This window comes from Nansenia antarctica (assembly GCF_963989245.1).
Source record: "Nansenia antarctica genome assembly, chromosome: 1".
NCBI classification, from domain to species: domain Eukaryota; kingdom Metazoa; phylum Chordata; class Actinopteri; order Argentiniformes; family Microstomatidae; genus Nansenia; species Nansenia antarctica.
In genome coordinates this window covers 13,977,007-13,998,505 of record NC_137674.1, presented here as the reverse complement: position 1 = coordinate 13,998,505, position 21,499 = coordinate 13,977,007, and the positions used below count along the sequence as shown (strand labels likewise).

Below are 21,499 nucleotides of genomic sequence, written 5' to 3'. Positions count from 1 at the left end.
AAGAGAATGTGTTTTCTTTTGTGCTCACAGAGGGAATGTGGCTTTATGGTGTGGTCAGCTCAGCTGTCAATCATCTCTTGCAAGTCAATACAGGATGCTTAATGAAAGGCCACATTATGGGTTCATATTAACTTAATGAATGATTTGTGACAAAAAGTTGCCCTTGGTGAGGCTTGCTCTCTGACCACCATAGGCACCCCTTAAGCCTTGAACAGTTTTGGGCATGAAAATACACCAAAATAGCTCATCCTACCCGTATGAGATGTTTGGCTATAGATCCAAAACTACACAGTGGCTTAACTTTACCAACGTTTTCTTCTAGACTAGAGCATGACTGCCATCAATTAAAAACCTAATACATTCTTCCTGTTTGCAGAAAAGAGCAACACATACCATTTGGATGGCTTGGTAGAATGAAAGGTTCACTGTAGGTTGGTAAAGTTAACCTATTTGTTTTGATTGTAGTAGAACATCATAATTATTGTTGACCCCTGTCATCTTGACTTTGCGTTGCTCATCAGGGTGACAAAGGAACAATGGGAATTCCTGGAAGAATGGTGAGTGTCTTGAGAATGTGCATACCTGAGTAGTGTGTAGTAGAAACAGGTGAAGGGCAGTTGATCAAATAGATTCATGACTGTTAGTAGCATGTGTTGAAACTTTATAAGAAAATACTTCAGAGAAAGGGCACCATAGGATACGCTGTAATTGTCCTGACATAGATAAAGCATTTCCCCTGCATATGCACGTCATTGTGTGCATTGTGTTGCTTTGATTTCCTGTAAGGTGTTACAATCAATAATTATTATCATTATCATTGCAGATAATTCTTGGTGCCCCTTCGTAAAAAAAATATCACAGAATGTACAGGTGAATCTGTGGAAGAGATCAGGCAAAAGTTTTAATATGAATAGTTTTACTGTAGCTTGACATGTTTGCATGATGCTGCTGACATTGCAAGTTTATGACCTAGGCTCTTTTATGCAGTCATGAAATTCATAATCGCTCATACGGTATCACCTAATAATTGCACCTGTTGTGTGTGGACATGACCTTTACATTTGGCATTTTTGACCTGCATTAAAAACGTCATGTCATAAGTGCTTCTGACTGCTGGTAACTCATGTTACTGTAATAGAGCTGTCATGTTAGCTGCATACAAACATGCCAAATTACTGACATTTCTCAGTGATATTCTAAAAATCATTATTGCACATTATAGAAATGCTGTGTATTAAATCATCCAATTATTTCATCACTTCCCTTCCTCTCCCACGCTCTGTCCCTCTTTTAGTGGATTTGTTCCTTCATTTAGTAGAATGTTGATTCAGAAGCAAATACTTTCACAAACGTGTAGCTATAAAGTATGAGAAACACAGCACCCAGTCATTTAAATCTGTTCCTTTTTGGATGATGCTTGAGTGTTTTATGATCGAATCCACGATGTCTATCTTTTCAAAGACTTCAGGGAACGGTTCTAAATCAATGGCTGCATTTCTACCGGATTTTGGAGTTGCCAGGAGAAAATACATACACACACATTTTTCATTCTGGAGATGAGAAAAACAGGTTGCACTGACATACCAATGCTCTCCCCCATGTTGTGAAGCAGACGTTTGTTTTCTCATTTATTTAGATTTGTGTATTTTGGATACTGACCATATTTCAAGGCCATTTTATACTGACACACATGGATAACATTTTAGCCTCTGTTTTCTCTCAGTTTAGCTTAGTCACACTGGAGAGGATTTTCACAAATCGGACTCCTGTTTGGTTGCAGACACTGTGGGCTTAAATTCTTTGGCTATAAAAACTCCCTATCCAGCCATCGGCTTTTTGCAGTGTCCCTCTGACTGTGAGAACCACACTGTGAGAATATTTCACACAGCGCAAAAAGAGTTAAGCGAGTATGTGGTCCTCAAGCACCTCCTCAAAGGAAGTCTGTTTTTTTTTCATGGCTTATCCCTCATTCCCAAGCTCCTATCCTCCCCCTCCCTTCTTTCACCGTTGCCTCTGTGGGGAAAAAAAAGTCTGTCTCGACACTACATGACTCCCCATAGCCTGGGTTCAGCCCAGCCCAGCCCAGCCCCCCCAATCCTCCCCCATCCCCATCCCTGACCACCTCTGAGGCTGTTGCATGTCCTGTATCCTCTCCGTGCCTCTCTAACCCTGGTTCCTCTCTCTGTGTCTCTCTCCTCCCTTCACACTTTGCATGACTCTGTGTCTGCTGTGACTGACCCAGGGGTTAAAAGGACATGCAGGGGAGAAGGTAAGTGTACTGTAGGCGCATCTGTCTGTCCTGTAGTGGAGTCTGTCTGTCTGTAGGAACGTCTACCCTCCTGTGAGGCATCAGGCAAATAGCGGGCCTCAGGCTTAGTGGGTGGTGTTAGTGGTGTTGGTGGTTAGAAGCACAGACTTGTGCACTATAGAGTGCACAGGTAATAGTTGATTTATATCATGGGCCCTGGGTCTGTATTTTTGTGAGGGTCACATTCTGAAAACCATTTCCCACCCTGGTTGGATTACCTGTGTTTTTTTCCAAAAATGTAACAGAATAGTAAAGAATTGTCACATAAGAGTCTCAGAGTTCTAATTTAAGGCTCCCTATAGAAAGTAGAGATATTTATGGACGCCGAAGCATTGGCCCAGTTTCAAAACCCCACACGTTTGGTGAAATGACATATTATGATGACAAACCTGCATCGGTGGTGGTTTGCACAACCATCACGTCTTGTTTTCAGTTCAAAGATCTCAATAGTGTGATCACCGCAAAGAGCAGTCTGGATATACCCCCTCTCATGGCCCATAGTAATATGACCATGCTAAAGTTCACACCGCAGACTGAATAGCCACATTTGTAAAAGCAATCATATCAACTCTCCCCTTTGTACCCAATCAAAGCCAGAAACAGCAGCTTTGCAGATTCACTTTCATCAATTCATAGGTGATTTGTGACATGCAGAGCTGAATGTGTGGTGAGAGGAGAAACATGCGTCACATTCTTCACGGTCATACTGTAGTAGAGAGTTAGCGTAGCTGGAGAAGGCCAGCAGAGTGCTACTCTGCCTAGAGTTATGGGTAGACATGCGAGATAGTATGACCACCAAGACTGTAAACGGAGAACCAGACAACACAAGTAAGCTTTTGGGAGCTCTCAACAGATCCAGCGTCCAAAACAGTCTGATAGTTTTCCTCATATTTCTAAACACCAATTGTTTAAAAGGAGTGCACACTGGAATATCACAGCACAATGTTTCTCCCCCATGTGGTGGTGTGATTAGTCTCCTGGCTGTAGATATGAATTAAATATGCACACATCCTCCCCAGGACCAAGACAGAGAGCCAACAACAAAGGGAGCCAACCCAGAGCTGGATCGCTTTTACAAAACATCACCTTGTTCAAACAAGTGGGATTCTGTGGGTTTGTGGGTGTAGGACAATTGGCTGGCAACAAGAGCCAGACTGGGAAAGAATAAGACACCAAATAATGGATTGGTTAAGCAAAGTGAGAACCACTCACAATGCATACAGTATGGCTGTTTTGTATTGGTAAGGAAGATTCCCATTGAGAGGAAATTGAACCAGCAAATCTGTCTTTGCTCTTGGAGTTTCATATACCTTGGTTTAACAGTATATGGGTACTTGCTTTGGGTAGGTTCTGGTCTTAGTTGAGATTTGGCTTGGGCTTTGGAGATTGACCCTCTTCAACAACCAGTAACCTGACCTCCTTGACCTGCCAAAGCCAACGATGGGGCTCTTCTACTCCGCCATCATTGAGTCCATCCTAACCTCCTCCGTTACCAAACCACCCTCAAGACCACCAGGACCAAGCTCCGGACCTGGGGTGATAGGGCCTTTTCAGCCGCAGCCCCGTCCCTCTGGAACGCCCTCCCCAACCACATCAGACAGGCCAACACCCACCCAACATTTAAACAGGCCCTCAAAACCCACCTCTTCAAGCTTGCCTTCACCAGTTAACCCTCTCCCCCTCCCCTTCCCATGTGTCCCCAGCACTACCTTAATTAGGCCCCTATACTTTCTTTTATTTATTTTTTGTTTCTTTTTACTATGACTGAATCATAACACACACTCATAGTCTTTGAGTGTCTAGAAAAGCACTATATAAGTCTAATGTATTATTATTATTATTATTATTATTATTATTACCATCTGGTACACTGCTGCTACTGCTAAGGACAAGCGCAGACTGTAGCGTATCATTCACTCTGCTGAGAGGGTGATAGGCTGCAATCTGCCGTCCCTCCAGGACCTGCACGCTTCCAGGGTTCTGAGGCCGGTAGGAAAGATTGTGTCCGACCCCTCCCACCCTGGACACAAACTCTTTGAACCACTCCCCTCTGACAGGACACTGCGGTCCATCAGGATCAAAATCTCATGGCACAAAAACAGTTTCTTCCCGACTGTAGTTCACCTCATTAACAAGGCCCGGAACCCCCACTGACACTGACTGTTATGTTGACCCCCACTGACACCAAACAGTCACACTGCACTATTGTTATAACACTTTTTCATATCTCTATTATTTATTTGTCACTTATGTTTCTGTCTGTTTTTGTTCTCGCGATTTGTTGTTATTGTTATGCATCATCAGACCAACGCAAATTCCATGTATGTGAAAACCTCCTTGGCAATACATCTGTTCCTGATTCTGATTCTGATTCTGATTTGGAGGAGTATCTGTAGATCTTCACTTGTCCAGTGTGCTAAATCTCTGTTCAACTACAACAGTAACTGTAAACCTCTCTAGCAGACTTAAAGCCTCCATTTTCACCTTGGTTTGCCTTTTGGCCACTGCGAGGCATAGCCACCATCAATCCATCTTCTCCAGGTCACTTTGCAGAGCGACAGACTCACCTAACTGTGTGAAAGTGTGAAAACAAATACTTCCCTTCCCAAAGTAGGCATTTGTTCAGAAACATTAAAGTTGATGGATGGCTGGGCCATCAAAGATGTCTCTGTGATAGAGTTTCAGGGGGAAAGCTAATTAGGGAAAGTGCTGGAAACCCAATCCGGCCCTGTCTGGCCCCAGTGATTTCTGGGATTGTGCTGGGAGGGTCCATGGGGCTGTACAGACAGGGCTGACACCGTGCAAATCACCCATTTTGTGCCAGAGAGGAGCCCAGAGGGTTTCCTCTGTTTGCACAGCAGTGCTGCTGACCTTCAGAGCGCTGTTGTCCAGTTTTAAAGTATGGCCCTGAAATTAGAACCTTCTCACTTTGCTTGAAATTGATTGAAATTAGAACACTTATGCTCTTATACATGCCTCCCTAGTAAAGTGGCAGAGGTGAAGTGTTTCTGTGGTTAAACATACCTCCTGTACAGTATAATATGTGTTACAGATGTTAGTGGATATTTCTGTGTAATAATTCCCCCCCATTTACCATTGAAGTTATGTATTAGAGTGTGTAATGTACAGACATATTAAAGATGACAAACATCTGGTGAGGTGGCTAGGAGTGTGTGAATGGTATTGTTCCTGTGTTTGTTCCTCTGTGGGTTGGTGTCTTCTTACTATTTCTGTACCTGTCCCATAGGGAGCGCCAGGGGAGCCAGGTCTGTCCATCATCGGGCCGCGAGGACCTCCTGTAAGTGTCTTCACTCCTTACACCTAATAAACCTGTGGGATTAAATACTGCTACTGTATTAATACTGCTTTCCAGTCCTAAACTCTTTATCTTGTAAAGTTGTAAGTCTTTGTATTTAGAAATGTCAGCTCAAACTATTTTGGGCCCCGTTTTATTCAAGAATGTATGTTTGTGAGACGAAATAGGACTGAATCCCATTTCAGTGCCTTTTATGCCTTTTAATCATCTCTTCTGTACAACAGAAGGATGAAAAAATAGTGTCCACCCACAGCAATTTCCTCTTCTTATTATGCTTTTTTTTTTTTTTTTATATAGCCGAATTGCCTTGTGGCACAGCCAATAGACTACAGACCTTAGGACCAGACCAGACATCTGTTTTTAAAATTGACTACTACAATACATACCTGTGTGCCCACTCCTCCTTTTGCTGGTAATAAGACGTTTCTAATGAATGGCACGTTCGAGAGAGAAGCTAAGCCCAGTAGGAGAGCATTAGCTGCACAGAGAGCCAGTCAAGCGGGCATTTGAAAGGTGATTTCTCTCAGCAGGTGAGGTTGACATGAGAGATTCTGTCTTGACCTTAGAGAGGGGTAGGGAGCTGATTTGAAAAGAGAAAAGAGCGGAAATGACAGCTTATTCTTGCCAGGTGGCCCTGTCTGCCCAGTCAGTCACACAGACATCACAGACAGATGAATAGCACAGTGTTCTACTGCAAACTACCACTGAGAAAACACAGCTACTGTATAGATGTGATTGATTTTCATTTTGTTTATTGGATTTAAATATATATATAATATATATATATATATACTGTATGTGTTTACTGAATATCAGCACTGTGTAAGATCAAGCAAATAGTCACAATCTTTGGATTGACCCATGTTCTTCCATGTTGTCAAGCATTATACAACAAGTTGATGAACAAACATTGTGATTGGCTGAGAGGCGTTCAAAGCTGTGATTTAATAACGATATTGTAACAATGTATATTTCACAGCACAGAGCAGAAACCCCCACAATCTATCACAAAATAAATGTGACATGGTCTGGTGGAAAAGTCCTCAAATAGGGCACGGTCATTTTTCATTTTTTTCCAGATTATTAAAGTGCATATTTTGTAAGCTTTCAAATTCTGTGTCATACATTGAAACTGAAAATAGTTGAGGAAGATATGAATGTTGGTACACCTCAAACCAAATACCGGAGAAACTCGCTCTGAATCAAAACACATGCAAAACAGCTGCTAGTAATTATCAGCTAAAATAAACATTATAAACTGTATGTTTAGCACATCACAACATGCTAAAAACACATAAGCACACATAATTAGATGATCACACAGTCCTTGCTTTTGAACACGTCCTAAAACGTACGTTTGTGAATCCAGTGAACAGTGAATCCAATTCACAAATTATAAGTATTTAGTGACCCTAAAACTGTTTGTTATATCGAGTGGGCTCTTCAACACTTCAACTTTTGTAATATGCAACGGAATTATTTTTATTTTTTAAATAAGCTTTTTGGTCATTTGCGCGACTTGAGAATTGCCGACATGCGGACCTTTTCACAAGGTCAAAGCGTTGTTGTTGTTGTTTTTTTTTTGTTTTTTTTTAAATTAGTTTTTCAGATTTTATCCCCTTTTTCACCCAATTTGGTAGCCAATTGAACCCAACCTAGCATCCAATTATCCCCTGCCTATTGCGAAGGATCCGCCGCACGACCCCCGTGGCCGGCAGTCCCAGAGGAGGCCGCCAGGCAGACTAGCTGACTGGCTCCTCGAGCCCAGCACCTGTTATTCCGGCACCCCGGGGGCGCTGTTGCGCGACGGATCCTTGTCCGGAACTACTCCTATACCTCCCTCGGGAGCGGCCGCCCAATATGCCGCTCCGCGTGTGTGCCCCAGCCATATCCGGATCTGGCGAGCTGGGATTCGAACCCAGTCCCCGGTGGGCAGCATGCACTAGTGGCCAGTGCTTAGACCGCTACACCACCGTGGGGCACAAAGCGTTGTTTTCTTATCACAATTTTGGATTTGTTGTGTGTAACTGTTATAACCATATAAACGCAATAATGCCCTTGAGGCCGTGATTTATTGTCAACATTGTCGAGGGATGGACTGGAACAACAAAACGTGGTGGGGGTACAGGCAGGGCTGTACGAAGCCAACAGATTGCATCTCTCACCGGACCCGCAGCCCAAACATCCACCCGGTTCACAGCCCACAGATTGACCAGCCTCCTGGGAATCCTCCCAGTGCTCCCAGCTAGTCCGCTACTGATATTGTCATTTGGTAGTGGTTTGCCGGCACTCCGATGCACAATGTGCCTAACAACTCCCCTTACTAGTGACAATATTGACGATAAAGGTTGAATCACGCAACCACGGTCTGCATAGATTTGCGAAGGCTGCGCAACTTGCAAGTTGCGAGTTGTGTCATGCCAAATAGTGTCCACCTGCCAAGCTTTGTCCGGGGTGATGGAATCAGGTCTTTCAAATGCCATGACACATTTGTGTATGCTGTGCTGACGCTAGCATCCCGGCATGCTAAAAGCATGCTAGCAGGTCTTTTAATATAAAATGGCCAATGCCAACATAAAAGCTATAGCATAGTGAGCTAATCGAGAAACAACGAGCGGCAGAGTTTACTCGGGAATGTCCGGAATGCTACTTCGCTACGCAGAAGTATGAATTACAGAGTGCTTGCAACAGTGTTGCACGGCACGAATCGCGTGACGCAGAAGCGTGTAGAGGCCTCTCAGACATTATTGCTTCATTTCTTCTCTATGTTTTCTCAATGTTCCAGATCATCTGCGTGGTTCATGCATCATGTCAACGTAAACGACTGGTAATAAGCCATGTCTTTGTTTGTTCTACTCTCTTTTTTCTAAACAGACATGGGATCCCTTGGGAGACAAAACATGCACAGCTCCCAATAACTGGTCCAGTTAGTTCTAGACATACAATCTGTTTCATTAGGCTAATTCACTTTAGGCTAATTCACTTCTCCCTTTTCACCTCTACCAATGTTCTCTCTGTGTCTTTATTGCCTCCTTCCTCTATTGTTTCCTGGGATATTGAATGGCCACTCCTGGCCTCACTGGCATTGATTGATTGATTGAAAACTTTATTAGAAGATTTGCAGAAGTAGGTACATGAAAGTACATATTACATACAAGGTCAACTAACAGGATAAAAACCCAAGAAAGCCACTGGCTTATTTCAATTGGGGTCCTTGATTCTCATGATAGCATATCCACAGAACCATGCAGCAAACATGCTGAATGTTGTTGTTGTTGTCATCAAAACATGTTCACTCATTATTATAGACATAATTTACTCATTCAGCTGTTCACTTTTTTACCTGGCTGGAAAAGCTGAGAAAGCATCATTCTTTGTTTCTTTCTTCTCCCCAAAACTATTTTCAGTGTTTTCTTTTTATCTTATTTCCTACTGTTTTGTTTTGAGTCCGTTTTCTCCCCTCAACCCACACAGAAGGCTCTCCCCATAGCGGTATCACTCCCTCTGTCATTCAAGTACCACACTGCCCAAAACCTATTACTGAGGGGGGGAATCATACGCTCTTACATTTACCCTCTTTCTCCAGATTTTCATGTTTCAGATCTTCATGATTTTCATGTCCAGATCTTCTAGAAGTAAAAACATGCACTTCAGATAGAATCACACTTGTACAAGAGTAAAATTCTTTGGCTTTGGTTGCTTAACATTGACATTGCAGCATTCAGATACAAAAACACAATAATACTACTACTAATAATAATAATAATAATAATAATAATAAGTAACATAAGTAAGTAGAATAAGTAACCCTACATTGATGCAGTAGTGAAGTGATGGTTTTACAGTGGCTTCAATAGTGGAAAGATGCTGTGCAAAGTACGATGATATGAAATGCAATATAAAACAATTCAACACTACACTAGTAAATTAGTCCAATGGTATACAAGTAATCCAGTAGTGTGCAGTAGTTATGAAACTGTAATATGTACATTTTTGTAGTAAACATGGGGTTGGTTAGGGGCTGGCAGTCTTTTGTTGTCTTCCATTGTATTTCTCCAGGAGGCTGATTGCTTGCTGACAGCCTTGGGTTTCAGCCACAAGGCTTTGGTACCGTTTCCCAGACGACAGTAGCTCCAACAGTTTCTGATTGTGGTGGCTGGAGTCACTGACTATTCTATTTCTGTCTCTTTTTAGGGACAGCCAGGAACCAGAGGATTTCCAGGCTTCCCGGTAAGTCTAAGTGTGGATCTGCATCTCATCCAGTTAAAAACTTTTACAAACAGTGTTAAAATGTTAGGTTAAGATTTTACAAGTGGAGCTGTATTAGGCAGTCACTAAGAGAGCCCAGAAGTGGGCCTTCATTTAAAAAAAAGAAATGTGCCCAGCTGTGTTTTATACAAAGCTATTGCCATAAATGCTTGCCCCTCCCAGTCATGGATAGGCCCTTCTCCAATAGCAAACTTATCGCAATCTTTACATAGTATAATGACATTTAAAGTGACATTTGTCTCAAGCAATTTTTTGCATCATCTTAGTCTATCATCCCCTTTAAATCCCTTCTCAAAGTTCATATTGTAGTTTACCACGACCAGGTGGACTCATCCTATATCACAGAGCCAGCATTGTAAACACAACAATCTACTCTTTCATTAAACCGTAGCCATATCTGGGTTTGACCTGGAAATAAAAAAAAATCCTCAGCCACACATCAGTGTAGTGGACTGTAGAGCTATTAGAGACGTAACTGCTATTAACCCTTGTTTAACTGTCTACTTCTCTCCTTATATTCCAGGGTCCGATTGGGTTGGACGGCAAGGCTGTGAGTTCCTCTATTCCTGACAAATGTTGAATAATTGAGTAATTGAGCATTTTTAGTGGACAGAACCCATCACCTTATGATAATGATGATGAGGCTAATTACGTTAATAATGATTATGGTCATTATTGTTATAACATCTCTATTAGTATCATTATTCCTATTATAGGGAGTAATTGATATTTCTAAAACGTTTTCCCAAGAAACTCAAGAACATGTAGCTGTTGAAATCGATTTCATTCTTTTACCACATGAACTCACTTTTGTATACTCACACAGGGACAAAGCGGGCTTAAAGGCGACTTGGTAAGCATTTTTCAGTTATAGCTGCAATTTTTCCATTTTGTCGAAATGGTATGCTGTTGTTGTGTAGATACTTTATATGATGCAATGAAGGGTTATTACCTAAGTACCAAAGTAAAAAAAGAAAAGAAAGTCTGATAGCGTTTTGGATGCTTGGATGCATATGTCATTATCAAAAACGTGCCAGTAAAACTGTGGTGTCGGTTGTTTACTTTGTAGCCACATGAATTCATTGGCAAAACAGTGTTGTGGCCTGATTTATGTGGAGAGTAATGGGAAACCACTGGGTAGCCTGTTTTTTTGTGACAGCGAGAATGTTTGGCCATATTTAGTAGATGGACTGTCAAAGGGGAGCTCTTATACACTTTCTGGTCCTCAATCAGGCTTAAGTAAAACCTTGGTTGAGGTAAGTATAAACAACAGTTGAAAACCATATACAGTAGATGATGATTCAAATTCTTCCATCGGCAAATTAAGATTTTTTTTTTTTACTGATAAACATAACTGAAAAACATAACATATCTAACATGTCTAAAAGAGAATAGGTAAAAAAAAAAAAGAACATAGTGGACAAAAATGTATCCAGAAAAGGGTGTACTTTGCCTGAAAACCAAATAATTCATCTCCTCCTCAAAAGAATCCTCCAAAAATACATTGTTTTGGCTTCAGGGAAACAGTCTTTCCTGAGGTGCCAAGGAAAAGAGTTAGATTTCCCCCATCACTCTGACAACTTTATAGGCCCACATCCATCTTGCCTGCTCCCTGTGAGGCGTCTACACAATGACTGTTAAAGTGTGCCCCTCCACCTCCAACTCTGTGACCGCTGGAGAACTCGCTCATAAGTACTCTCATCTGGGGGTTTGAGCACTTCTTTATTGAAATCTTTCCCCTCCAACTCTTTTTTTTTTTAACCAATAAAGACCTGTCCGCAAAAAAAAAAATCATCTTCTTGGATGATGGTTATGGCACCCTGGAAGCTGTTTCATCGTCTCGCCTCCGCCAGCGGCCTTTTATCAGGCCAGCTGCTGATTTTAGGGGCTTTTGTGTCTCTGTTTGAAACCCATTATTCTTTGTTGGACTGGAGGAGGTATCACGAGGGGGCTTTGTTTTATTAGGGGGGGTATTCACGTCTGCTATCTTTCGCTCGGAGCGTGTTTGGAACGCTGCCTCCTTACAGAAGCTCACACGCAGGGAGCTGGGGCCAATACAACTGAACCATTGATCCAGGGTCCAAGTGGGGGTGGATCATGTCGAATCTTCATAAATGATCATATAATGAGCCCCCTTTCCTCTTTACTCTCCTAACAAATGTCCAAGGAGTGTTTTAAAAGTCACAGGCTTGTCTGGTAAACTGTATGGAGATGAAGTCTACAATGCTTCTTATGGGGGTCCTTATGGGGGTCATGGTCATGGGGTGAGTGTGATGTGTCCAACTGTGCCCTTTCCTTGAGTTCATTCATCAAATAGCCAGTGGTCAGTGACAGGTGGCTAGACAGCTCTCCCCAGGTCTTGATGGGTAGTCAAACAGAGTAGAGAGTGTGACAAGTGACAAGTATAGCTTTTAAGAGTGCCCTATTTTCTCTGGCTGTGAGTTGTGTTCAAGTATGTTTGGTGGCTCTTTATTTCTCTTCTGTTTAATGCTTCTAGTGTGCTTCTGTCACAGGTTACAGCACAAATGGCTGGTTTGACACATGCTGTATTGTTTAGCAAGATTTGACAAGTCTGATTGGTGTACTGTTTGTTTATTTTTAAGGGTCAACGTGGTCTAAAAGGAGTCACAGTAAGTGTCCCCCTCTTAGTTTGTCATTTGTGTGTTGATGAATGCATCTATGTCTGTTAATCATACCTTATTCGTTTGGTAACTCACTCACTCCTCACTTGTTTTTGTTTACCTGCCAGGGCGAACCTGGTCCGAAAGGGGAGAAGGTGAATGACATTTTCCTAAATGACATAATCCACTGTATCATCATGACATTGAGTTGTGTGAATGGAGAGTTTCTAATCTGCTCTTCGTGGTTCTGCTTCATTTCTAGGGCATATGTGGAGACTACTCTCACAGGGTAAGAAAATAATCATATTTTTTCCCTTTGTGATGCTACCGCAGCAGAAGGATAATGTTAGTAATACTTTAGCAACAGAGACGAAAATGTATTCATAAATACAGTATGAATATCCTTGGAATATTTCGAAGGAGAATCCTTATGTACTCACTGTTACTAGTTGTTTTCACTGCAATTTGCCACCTCAGTGTAACAGTATCTCTATAGCGGTCAGTGGACGGTGCTGAAGTATTAGCATTCATCCTAAGCTGCCAATGTTATGCTGTTGTGTTGTCTCTGTGGTGAATAATGTGGTATCTTTCACAGGTACAGACGTAAATGACTGTCTGTTATAACAGAGTTCAGCTTAGCAGAAGGGGGGGGGAAAAAAGAAGAAGCAGTGGCTAGACAAATGAGTCCATGATTGGTAGCACATGCAACACATGGAGGCAGGCGAGCCACGATGCAAATGAGCCGATCTCTCCGGGGCAGTTTCTGTTTGAGAGGAAAACAAGGCAATTACTGGCAGGCTGCTGGAGCATACAGAACATGTGATAAGGTGCTATGTGTGGGGGTGCCAACAAAAAGAGTTGGCAGATAGCTAAAGTCCATTTCAAATGTAACCCAACCTCCTATTATTAAATGGTTTATGTAAGGCCCTTCGAATCGCACCATATTGAACTTTTGTTACCTAATTACAGATTAGGTATCAAACAGCTCATAACAACTCAGAGCATGAAGTTGAAAAGTTTTTTTTGTGAGGGCCAATCAAAAGGGGAAAGCATTGGGACCTACATTTTCTCATAAAACTGTACCTGATACTGCTGATGATTTCAACAGAAGCGGCGTATTGTTCAGCCCTGTGTTGGAGGTTTGACAGTAAGTCTGGTTGTGTACTGTAATAGCTTTGTGGCAAGGCTGAATCCTTCCTGATCTTCGCTCAACTCACTGCAACAAGGGCCGGGAGTATGGTTGATGTGGGAAATTGATGCCCAAACCAGTAAAGTACAGCGGCAATTCTTTTTAATTAAATCCCCAAAAGGCTGTATTTTGCTTAATCCAAATGCTGTATAGTGTATGTTTTTGAAATAAGGTACAGTATCCTACAACGTGGTGACCATTTCGGTATCAAATCTCACCATGGGGACACATCAATACTACTGTCGACACGTACTTTTGGTCCCTGGTTTGCAGTGTTGTTGTCTCTCTCCCTTTCGTTCTACCTTCTACCTATACTCTCTCGCTGCCTTGCTATTTATTTGCTGTTCACTCATATTTTTTTCCCAATTTCTCTCCTTCTTCTTCTTCTTCTTCCTCTTCTTCTTCTTCTTCCCTCCCTGTTCTACCCTGTTTCCTGTCCCTGACCTCTTGATGACCTTGTTGCCCTGTGGCTGTGTGCACCACTGGCCACCTGTGCTTCATGACCTCAACAGATGTTGCCCATCACCGTGCGCAACATGCCCTCAATAAGCCCTCTAATCCTAAAGCGCCTCAAGGTACATTTCTCTCTGCCCCTCCCTGCCTTTCTCTGGATGCCAACCGCCATCGAACCACCGCCAAACCCTTCCATAACTCTCTGCCTAACCCGTGCATAACCCTCCCTCTAACCCTCTATGGCACTCGCGTGTCTCCGAACTGTTGAATGATAAAAGGTTAGGGACGGGTCATACCAAATAAAAGAGTTCACATTCATTTACATTCAGTGACCACATGGTGAAATAAAAATCCTTGATCAAACTTTGGGACTTTGCCAAAACTTCTCATGTTGAAATTGGAACTGACCATAGAGGTATTAGAATAAAAACGGATATGCAGTAGATTAGACAAGCCGCATTTTCATCCCATGAAAGTTAATTTTTAAATCCAACTCGGCTCCTTGGCTGGTCCTCTGTCAACAGTACCTTAGTGCGGGAAAAGAGAGCATTCTTTAGGCCAACGGAATCCTACAAACAACCACTGAAAAGCTAACATCTATAATCTCCATAACATTAGCAAAGGATATGAAAAGTAATGGGACCTTTATTTGACAGGAAGTTAATGTTCTCCAATCTCCTGTATATATGAATGTTCACCATCGCTCTCTCAAAGAACCTCAGTGTCCCTGTCGTGTGCTCTGAGCGCACCCTATACCCTATTAGAGGGAGCGCCCTGGCACCAGAGGCCCCCTGTTGGCATCCGCCCTCCATCTTGTTTCTCCAGGTGTGCAGTCTCTCTGTGCCAAGACGGAATACCTTGTTTTGGAGACAATGCTACACACTGTGGTAGACTAACAACCAAAGACAGACAGTAGGGGGAGGAAATACCACCCAGGCCAGAACGAACGGCTCTGCTTTTTAAAAAACTGAGCCCCCTGGAATCAGTCCGGAGAAGCATAGCGGAATGTGTTCATGTAATGGCCAAGCATCCGGAAACATAAATCATGACCAGACACATCCTGTTCAGTTGAAGGGGATTGATAAAATATGCATCTGATGTGGATGACTTGACTTCCAGATTATGTGAGGGCCTCCATGTCTGGGCCTGGCAACAGAGGCTTTACCAGAGCTGAATGTGTTTTCCTTGTACAGTAACACATTACACAGTGATCAGGACGTTTTTGAGGTGAAGGCCGGGATTTTGTATCATGAAATCCTTAAAGTCATACCACATGTACAGTCATAAATCACGCTGTATGTATTGTGTCTTATGAAGTTGCTTCTTTAGATCGAAATGGCGGTGTACTGGGATACGTAGGATAAGGAAGGCGATAGTTACTATCTTCTAGCTCTCAGTTGAGTGTCCACAGAGTAGTCATGAGGAGAACTCAGTTGACAAGCATTTTTTGGTTTTCGGGAAGCGATATTATACAAAACTGTATGTTACTGAATGAGCCAAAGAAGCAACAGCATGATCGAAGTCATACACATATTATTAAAGAAATACATCTTTAGATTTTTTTTTATTTCACTGTGATTACTTTATGTAAATGTAAAGTCATCCACAATGGTATGCCTCCAAACATGGTACTCAGTGAACAGGAATGCCCTCATAACGCCTTGTCTTGATCCCTGCTAACATTGTTATGATGCTATGACCCCCCCCCCCTCCCCTGTTGTGTTTGAGGTGTTGTGTTGGCCTGGCCTTAGCAGGCTGGCTTCACACTGGCAGATGGTAACTGTAGGTCTCTCAGCAGGGCGAGCCTGGCGCACAAGGCCCACCTGGACCTCCCGGACCCCCCGGCCCCTCTGGGACCGACGGACTGAACGGAGCTAGTGGACCACCGGTGAGTCAACCTCAACCTGCCAAACACAACCTGACCCGGCCCCGAAACTGGACCACACTGCTGTATTCAGGAGGAAATGGCAATGGAGATTAACCTGTAATGAAATGTTTGAACAAAAGATTATGATATTACAGTTACAATTGGTATTTTCTTATATCTGATATAGGGTAAACCCGGTGAGTCTGGAAAACCAGGAAAAGACCCAAAGGTGAGTTTTGTCTACATTCATGATCATATTACAACAGCTGCAGGCTAATACCAGATGTAACTAGTCATAAAAGTACATTTGGAAAAGATGCTATTGCTTATTAAAACGATGATGTTGACATTCTTGTAATTTCCCCCATTTTATTTACAGCTCTTATTAGGAATTAAGGTAATCTTGATTTTCTCAATATCATTATTACTGCACTGTACATAGATGTATGGCTGTTTAGATTGACAAGGAGTTAGATACGGTATGCCTGTACAAGTGAAATGCAAGTAATCTGTGGGAGATAAAATAAGAAAAGACAAACTTTTTTGTCCCGAAGGGACACACACTGTGTGTGCAGCATTTATAAACAACTCAAATCTACATTGTAATATATCTCTCAATTATCAACTTCTCCTGGGTAATTTTGATTGTGGAAATACCAAAAAACCTATAAAACAGCAAGCCCACGTTCTCCATAAAATCACAGCAGGAACTTGAAAGTCAGGTCTGTAACTTTTGATTGGCCCTCACAATAAGGAACACCTCCACTCAACCGGGCTGCCGTCTGGTTGGAAACCATGATCTTGATCCATCCATATCATGACTCTGTGTTGAAGGACTATAAGAGCATACACTGTTGTGTACAGTACAGTATGTTACTTTGTGTTTAATGAACATGAACTGTCTATGCCATTACAGGGTGAACCAGGCATGCCAGGAATAAAGGTAGGTTTTCTGCCTCAAATGAATCTTAAACATTCAATGAAGTATAAAGTATGAGTGCAAGTATGAGCATCAATGTACATGCAGTTTGTAATTATACTGTGAATCACATATTCTGTGTTGAATTATATACAGATATTTATTTCATGATAGAGGAAAAGTAATACCTGTCTACTTTTCCCGATAGTAGTCCTGCATCTTTTTATCTTTTAGCTGCCCTCACTTTCCTCCTATTACTTCCTCATTCACTCTTTCCATTCACATTTGTGTCTCTCTTTTCCAGGGTGATCGAGGTGATGGAGGCCCTGCTGGTCCAGAAGGCCCTAAGGTATTGTCATTAAGATCATTACCTGTTTTGAGTATTAGTACCATTCTACCTTCCTCACTGTCTGCTACAGAAATCATTTGGCCATTTATGTTTGATTGAACGGTTTTGCCGACAATTGCGTGACAGTATCCCAGTCATAGCTCTTAGCTGTTAACCATAGTGCCTTCCTATCCCTGAGGTTTTCCCAAGGATTGGAAATCCAGGGATGGACACGGCCCCCTACCATCATTGGTCATGGAAGCATTCCCCCTCCTACACACACACACACACACACACACACACACACACACACACACACACACACACACACACACGCACTTCTGGGCTGCCAGAGCTAACCTTGCCTTTTAAGTGCTGTTGGGGGGTAGAGGGGGCTGTGACTCTTAAACTCTCCACGTGCCTTTCCTTCTCCACTTCTCTCCGACTTAATGGACTTCCTCTGGGGGGGGGTTACTCCCAGCCTGCTGCCCTTGCCCTTCACTGATCTGGTCTGGGTTTTACACCCAGCCAGCACACAGCGTGACTCCAGGAGAGGGGAGAGAGACAGGGGTAGTGGAGGGAGAGGCAGAGGTGGGGGGGGAAAGAGAGAGAGAGAGAGAGTAAGAGAGAGAACTAGAGAGAAGAGGGAGGTAGAAGCGGGAGAGAGGTGTATGAGGTATAGAGTGGAAGTGAGAGAGAATAGAGGGCTAGGAACAGGAGAGAGTAGGAGAAAAGGGTAAGAGAAGAGGGGGATAGGGAGTATAAAAATATGGGGAAATACAGAGAGAGAAGAGAAGGAGAAAGAAAGAAATCTAGGTATAGAAACAGAGAGAGAGAAAGGGAAAGGAGACCAGAAGTTTCAGCGTAGCTTCTCTGGCTCCTACTTTCCCCACCACAATAGGGTCACCTCCAGGAACTGTCCCAGGAGCAGGCTAAATGTCTTAGCCATCTGTGCGGTGTCAAAACTGTTTGGCTGCCGCTGTCAGAAAAAAAACACTAACCTCTCCATGACATGACCCTCTCTGAAAGTGATGATAACCTCGAGCCAGATATACCAGATTTTAATTCAAACCATAGGGGTCGTTTTTTTTTTAGTATAGTAAAATACACTTGCCGTATGACAATTGCCATTGTTCTGTGCCACACACTCAATATTTCTTTTGACCTCTAATCCGGAGACCTCTGGAAGAACCTGAAGCCTGGAGCTCCTGGTTGTGTTATTGCCATATAAACTTCAGCTCTCCTCCATCTCGCTGTTTTTCCCATGAAAGAGTCTCATAGAAGCTTAATACGGTTTATACGGACAGCGGTTCTCCATATAGTAGGTTACATGTGGGACAGAAAAATACTTAGGCCACAAATGGCCCATGGCGGTTTGGTTGTCCTTCCTTACAGAACGAGTTGAACTGCTTTGAAATGTGATACTTAAGGTGACATGCTCTGAAGTGTTTGAAAAATGGATTACCTCAGTTTGTATACCTCAGTTTGTATACGGCATTGAAAAAGTTTAAAATATATATTTTAAATATGTGACATTTATTTCATTTTATTGTGAATCTTTCCATTTCACTCACACATTTCATAATGGATGAATCATGACCTGGTTCTGTCGTTGAGTGGTGGTTCAAATAGAGTGTGTTGCACCATCTAGTGCCATTCCAGAGAACTGTCTCTCAGTGTCCTGCATGTAGAAAGGAGACTTTCCTGAGAAAGTAAATTCAAACATGAATTCAAGGACATGCAATTTCCAGTTCATTACCCTCAATGTCATCAATTAAATGGAGATCTTGTTTGCCAGAGAATGTATCCCTTCTCTGTGTCCTGTGCTTAAATGCACTCTCAGCATTTTTTTTGTTTTAACCCTATTCCATATATATATATATATATGTTACAACTTGGCTTTGTTTAGCTTCAATACTACAGTGTTTCTGCAGCTCAAGTGATATTATAAGAATAGGGACACCTTGTATAACTTAGTAATCTGCACAGGTACAGTCCAATCCTGTAGTTGTTTCCAAATTATTTATTTAGAATGATTTATTCTGTGACTAACATCCTTGGGCCTTGTATGTCTTTCTCTGCCCTTCTATAGGGGCTGAAGGGAGATTATGGACTGAAGGTAAGAGCCTCTCTCTCTCTCTCTCTCTCTCTCTCTCTCTCTCTCTCTCTCTCTCTCTGTGTTGTTGGTTTGACAGGAGTCTTGGTCTATGTTGCTCACAGACTGTGTTTCTCAATGGGAATGTCTTCACGCCAAAACAAGACGGTTGGGCTGTTAGCTGAATGTTGTTCATTAACTTAAGCATGCTGAAGTAGAAATACACCCCCACAGACCTCAGCCATTGACTTAAGTCAGTTTTATGAATGGATAAGTTTAAGTTCCGAAGTCTTCACAGGAGAGGAGCCTCCCATTGAAAACAAGCTCCTATCTAAAGTAAACCGGGGAGTCTATCTTGTATCTGTGGTTATGGTTAGACTAACACAGCAAGGCTGGGTCAGTCATGTCCTATGTCTGGATGAGATATCAGGACACTTCAAAAAAGCCTCGAGTGGTGTGGCCTTGTCCTGTTCAATTCCTTCCTGGATAAGGGTTTGATGGAATACCCCCACCCTAAGACCACCATGCAGGGCCCTCATCATAGCAGAGAGGACCAGTGCACTGAAATGGCCATGAGTCAGTCGTTTAAAAAAGAAAAAAGGGAAAAAGAAGAAAGAGATTTATGTTACCCCAATTTCAGGGTCTATGTCATGAAAGGTGAAGTGATTTCCCTTGGTGACATTGGTTGATTCCCCCAGCCAGTTTGAAATAGCATGCTTTTCTTCTGCCTGCTGTTGCTCCTCTGATGATGATGTCTTCATCCACGCTGTAGGGAGCGGAGGGGAAACCCGGTCCCATGGGACAGAGGGGAGAAAAGGTATTCTGAGATGCATTGGTGGAGTGTGGCATGTTTACGGTGTTGTTTTGGTCATTTGGTCATTGTTTTGTATCTTTGAAATGACAAAACAATCAATAATAGTTTGGCTGAAACATTGGTACATTGGTCAGAAGGCATGACTACATTTCAAACGTGGGCTTAACGATCGACAACAACATCACAGCACACAGTGGAATTTAGCAGCAGAACAGAGCAAACATAAAGAAGCTGAAAAACCATACCGGGGGGAGGCGGGGAGGCGGGGGGGGGTTCTGTAAGAATGCAGGGGGATCCTTCTAAAAGAAGAGGAGCTGTTTTGTCCATCACTGGACTGTCTGATTCAACAACAACTTGGATGGGGGGCTTTCTAATCCTTTCATGTTCCTTATGGGCTACCACGTCTGCCCCCCCCCCATCCCCCACCCCTCTCTGGACGTCTCTCAGACAGGCGCTGTGGGACCATTCTCCAGTGGAAGTGGCTGATGCAGCGTGGCCACTTGTTTATACCTGTCAGCTCACTGTCGTACCGACTCTACCATTCCTGAGTCTGGGGCCGACCGGTTACCATGGCAACCCCCCCCTTGTTGCTGCACCAGCCCCGGCCCCAGCAGTAGCAACACACGTGTGTTTTTCCCATCAGACCCTGCAGATGGACAGATCGGGAAAAGAGAGGGAAAAAACACTTCAAGGAAGGGAAGGGAACAATTCTCAACACGGTATCCACAGCAACAGTGCAAGAGGAATAGATTATTTATTTTTTTACTGTTTTTATAATAAAAAAGAAAGTACTTTCGCAGAGCCAGCCCCCTTCAAAGCTATACGATGTTTTCACCTACGGATTTCGGTTAGCCCAGGCCTTGGGGATCTTTGGTCTATATATACACTCTCCATGATGGATCGGTTTCAGCGCAAGCGGATTGGAAATTAAATGAACAGGTAAAGGGTTTGAGGCAGAAGTCATAACCATTCATCTCTCCATGGGGCCGACCACAAGTCTGACTGGATTCTACTTTACACGTTAGACAGAAGGATCCGGAGACCCTCACACAGCAGGCAATTGTCGCATTGGCTAGACTTAGAAGACAGGATAGCGCCACCCATAGACCTCCTTCTCCGCCTCCGTCATGGTGAAATACTTACACCGTTACTGTACAGTGGATCATCATTAGAACAGTAATGGCGGATGTCTCTGTCCCCGGGTCTGAGGAGCTGGTTGATTTAATGAGCCTGTAAAAAAAAAAAAAAAAAAAAGGCTTTTTTCCCTCCTCCTGGATCAGCTGTGTGGGCACTTGCAGACTCCCAGCACAGGAAGAGAGG

The 21,499-nt window shown here is 42.9% G+C and overlaps 1 protein-coding gene across 1 annotated transcript in view; it reads left to right on the top strand.

Moving 5' to 3' along the window:
- Window positions 1–21,499, top strand: part of col13a1 (collagen, type XIII, alpha 1) — a gene marked incomplete at both ends in the record, with an annotated part of 97,740 nt that overhangs the window by 49,234 nt on the left and 27,007 nt on the right. Inside the window, 16 exons of the mRNA XM_080531957.1 lie at window positions 522–557; window positions 2,243–2,269; window positions 5,556–5,606; window positions 9,819–9,854; window positions 10,417–10,443; window positions 10,720–10,746; window positions 12,497–12,523; window positions 12,643–12,669; window positions 12,777–12,803; window positions 14,216–14,278; window positions 15,952–16,044; window positions 16,211–16,252; window positions 16,403–16,420; window positions 16,940–16,966; window positions 17,256–17,291; window positions 19,363–19,389. Coding sequence (XP_080388083.1) covers window positions 522–557; window positions 2,243–2,269; window positions 5,556–5,606; window positions 9,819–9,854; window positions 10,417–10,443; window positions 10,720–10,746; window positions 12,497–12,523; window positions 12,643–12,669; window positions 12,777–12,803; window positions 14,216–14,278; window positions 15,952–16,044; window positions 16,211–16,252; window positions 16,403–16,420; window positions 16,940–16,966; window positions 17,256–17,291; window positions 19,363–19,389 — 591 coding nt within the window. The remainder of the gene's footprint in view (window positions 1–521; window positions 558–2,242; window positions 2,270–5,555; window positions 5,607–9,818; window positions 9,855–10,416; window positions 10,444–10,719; window positions 10,747–12,496; window positions 12,524–12,642; window positions 12,670–12,776; window positions 12,804–14,215; window positions 14,279–15,951; window positions 16,045–16,210; window positions 16,253–16,402; window positions 16,421–16,939; window positions 16,967–17,255; window positions 17,292–19,362; window positions 19,390–21,499) is intronic.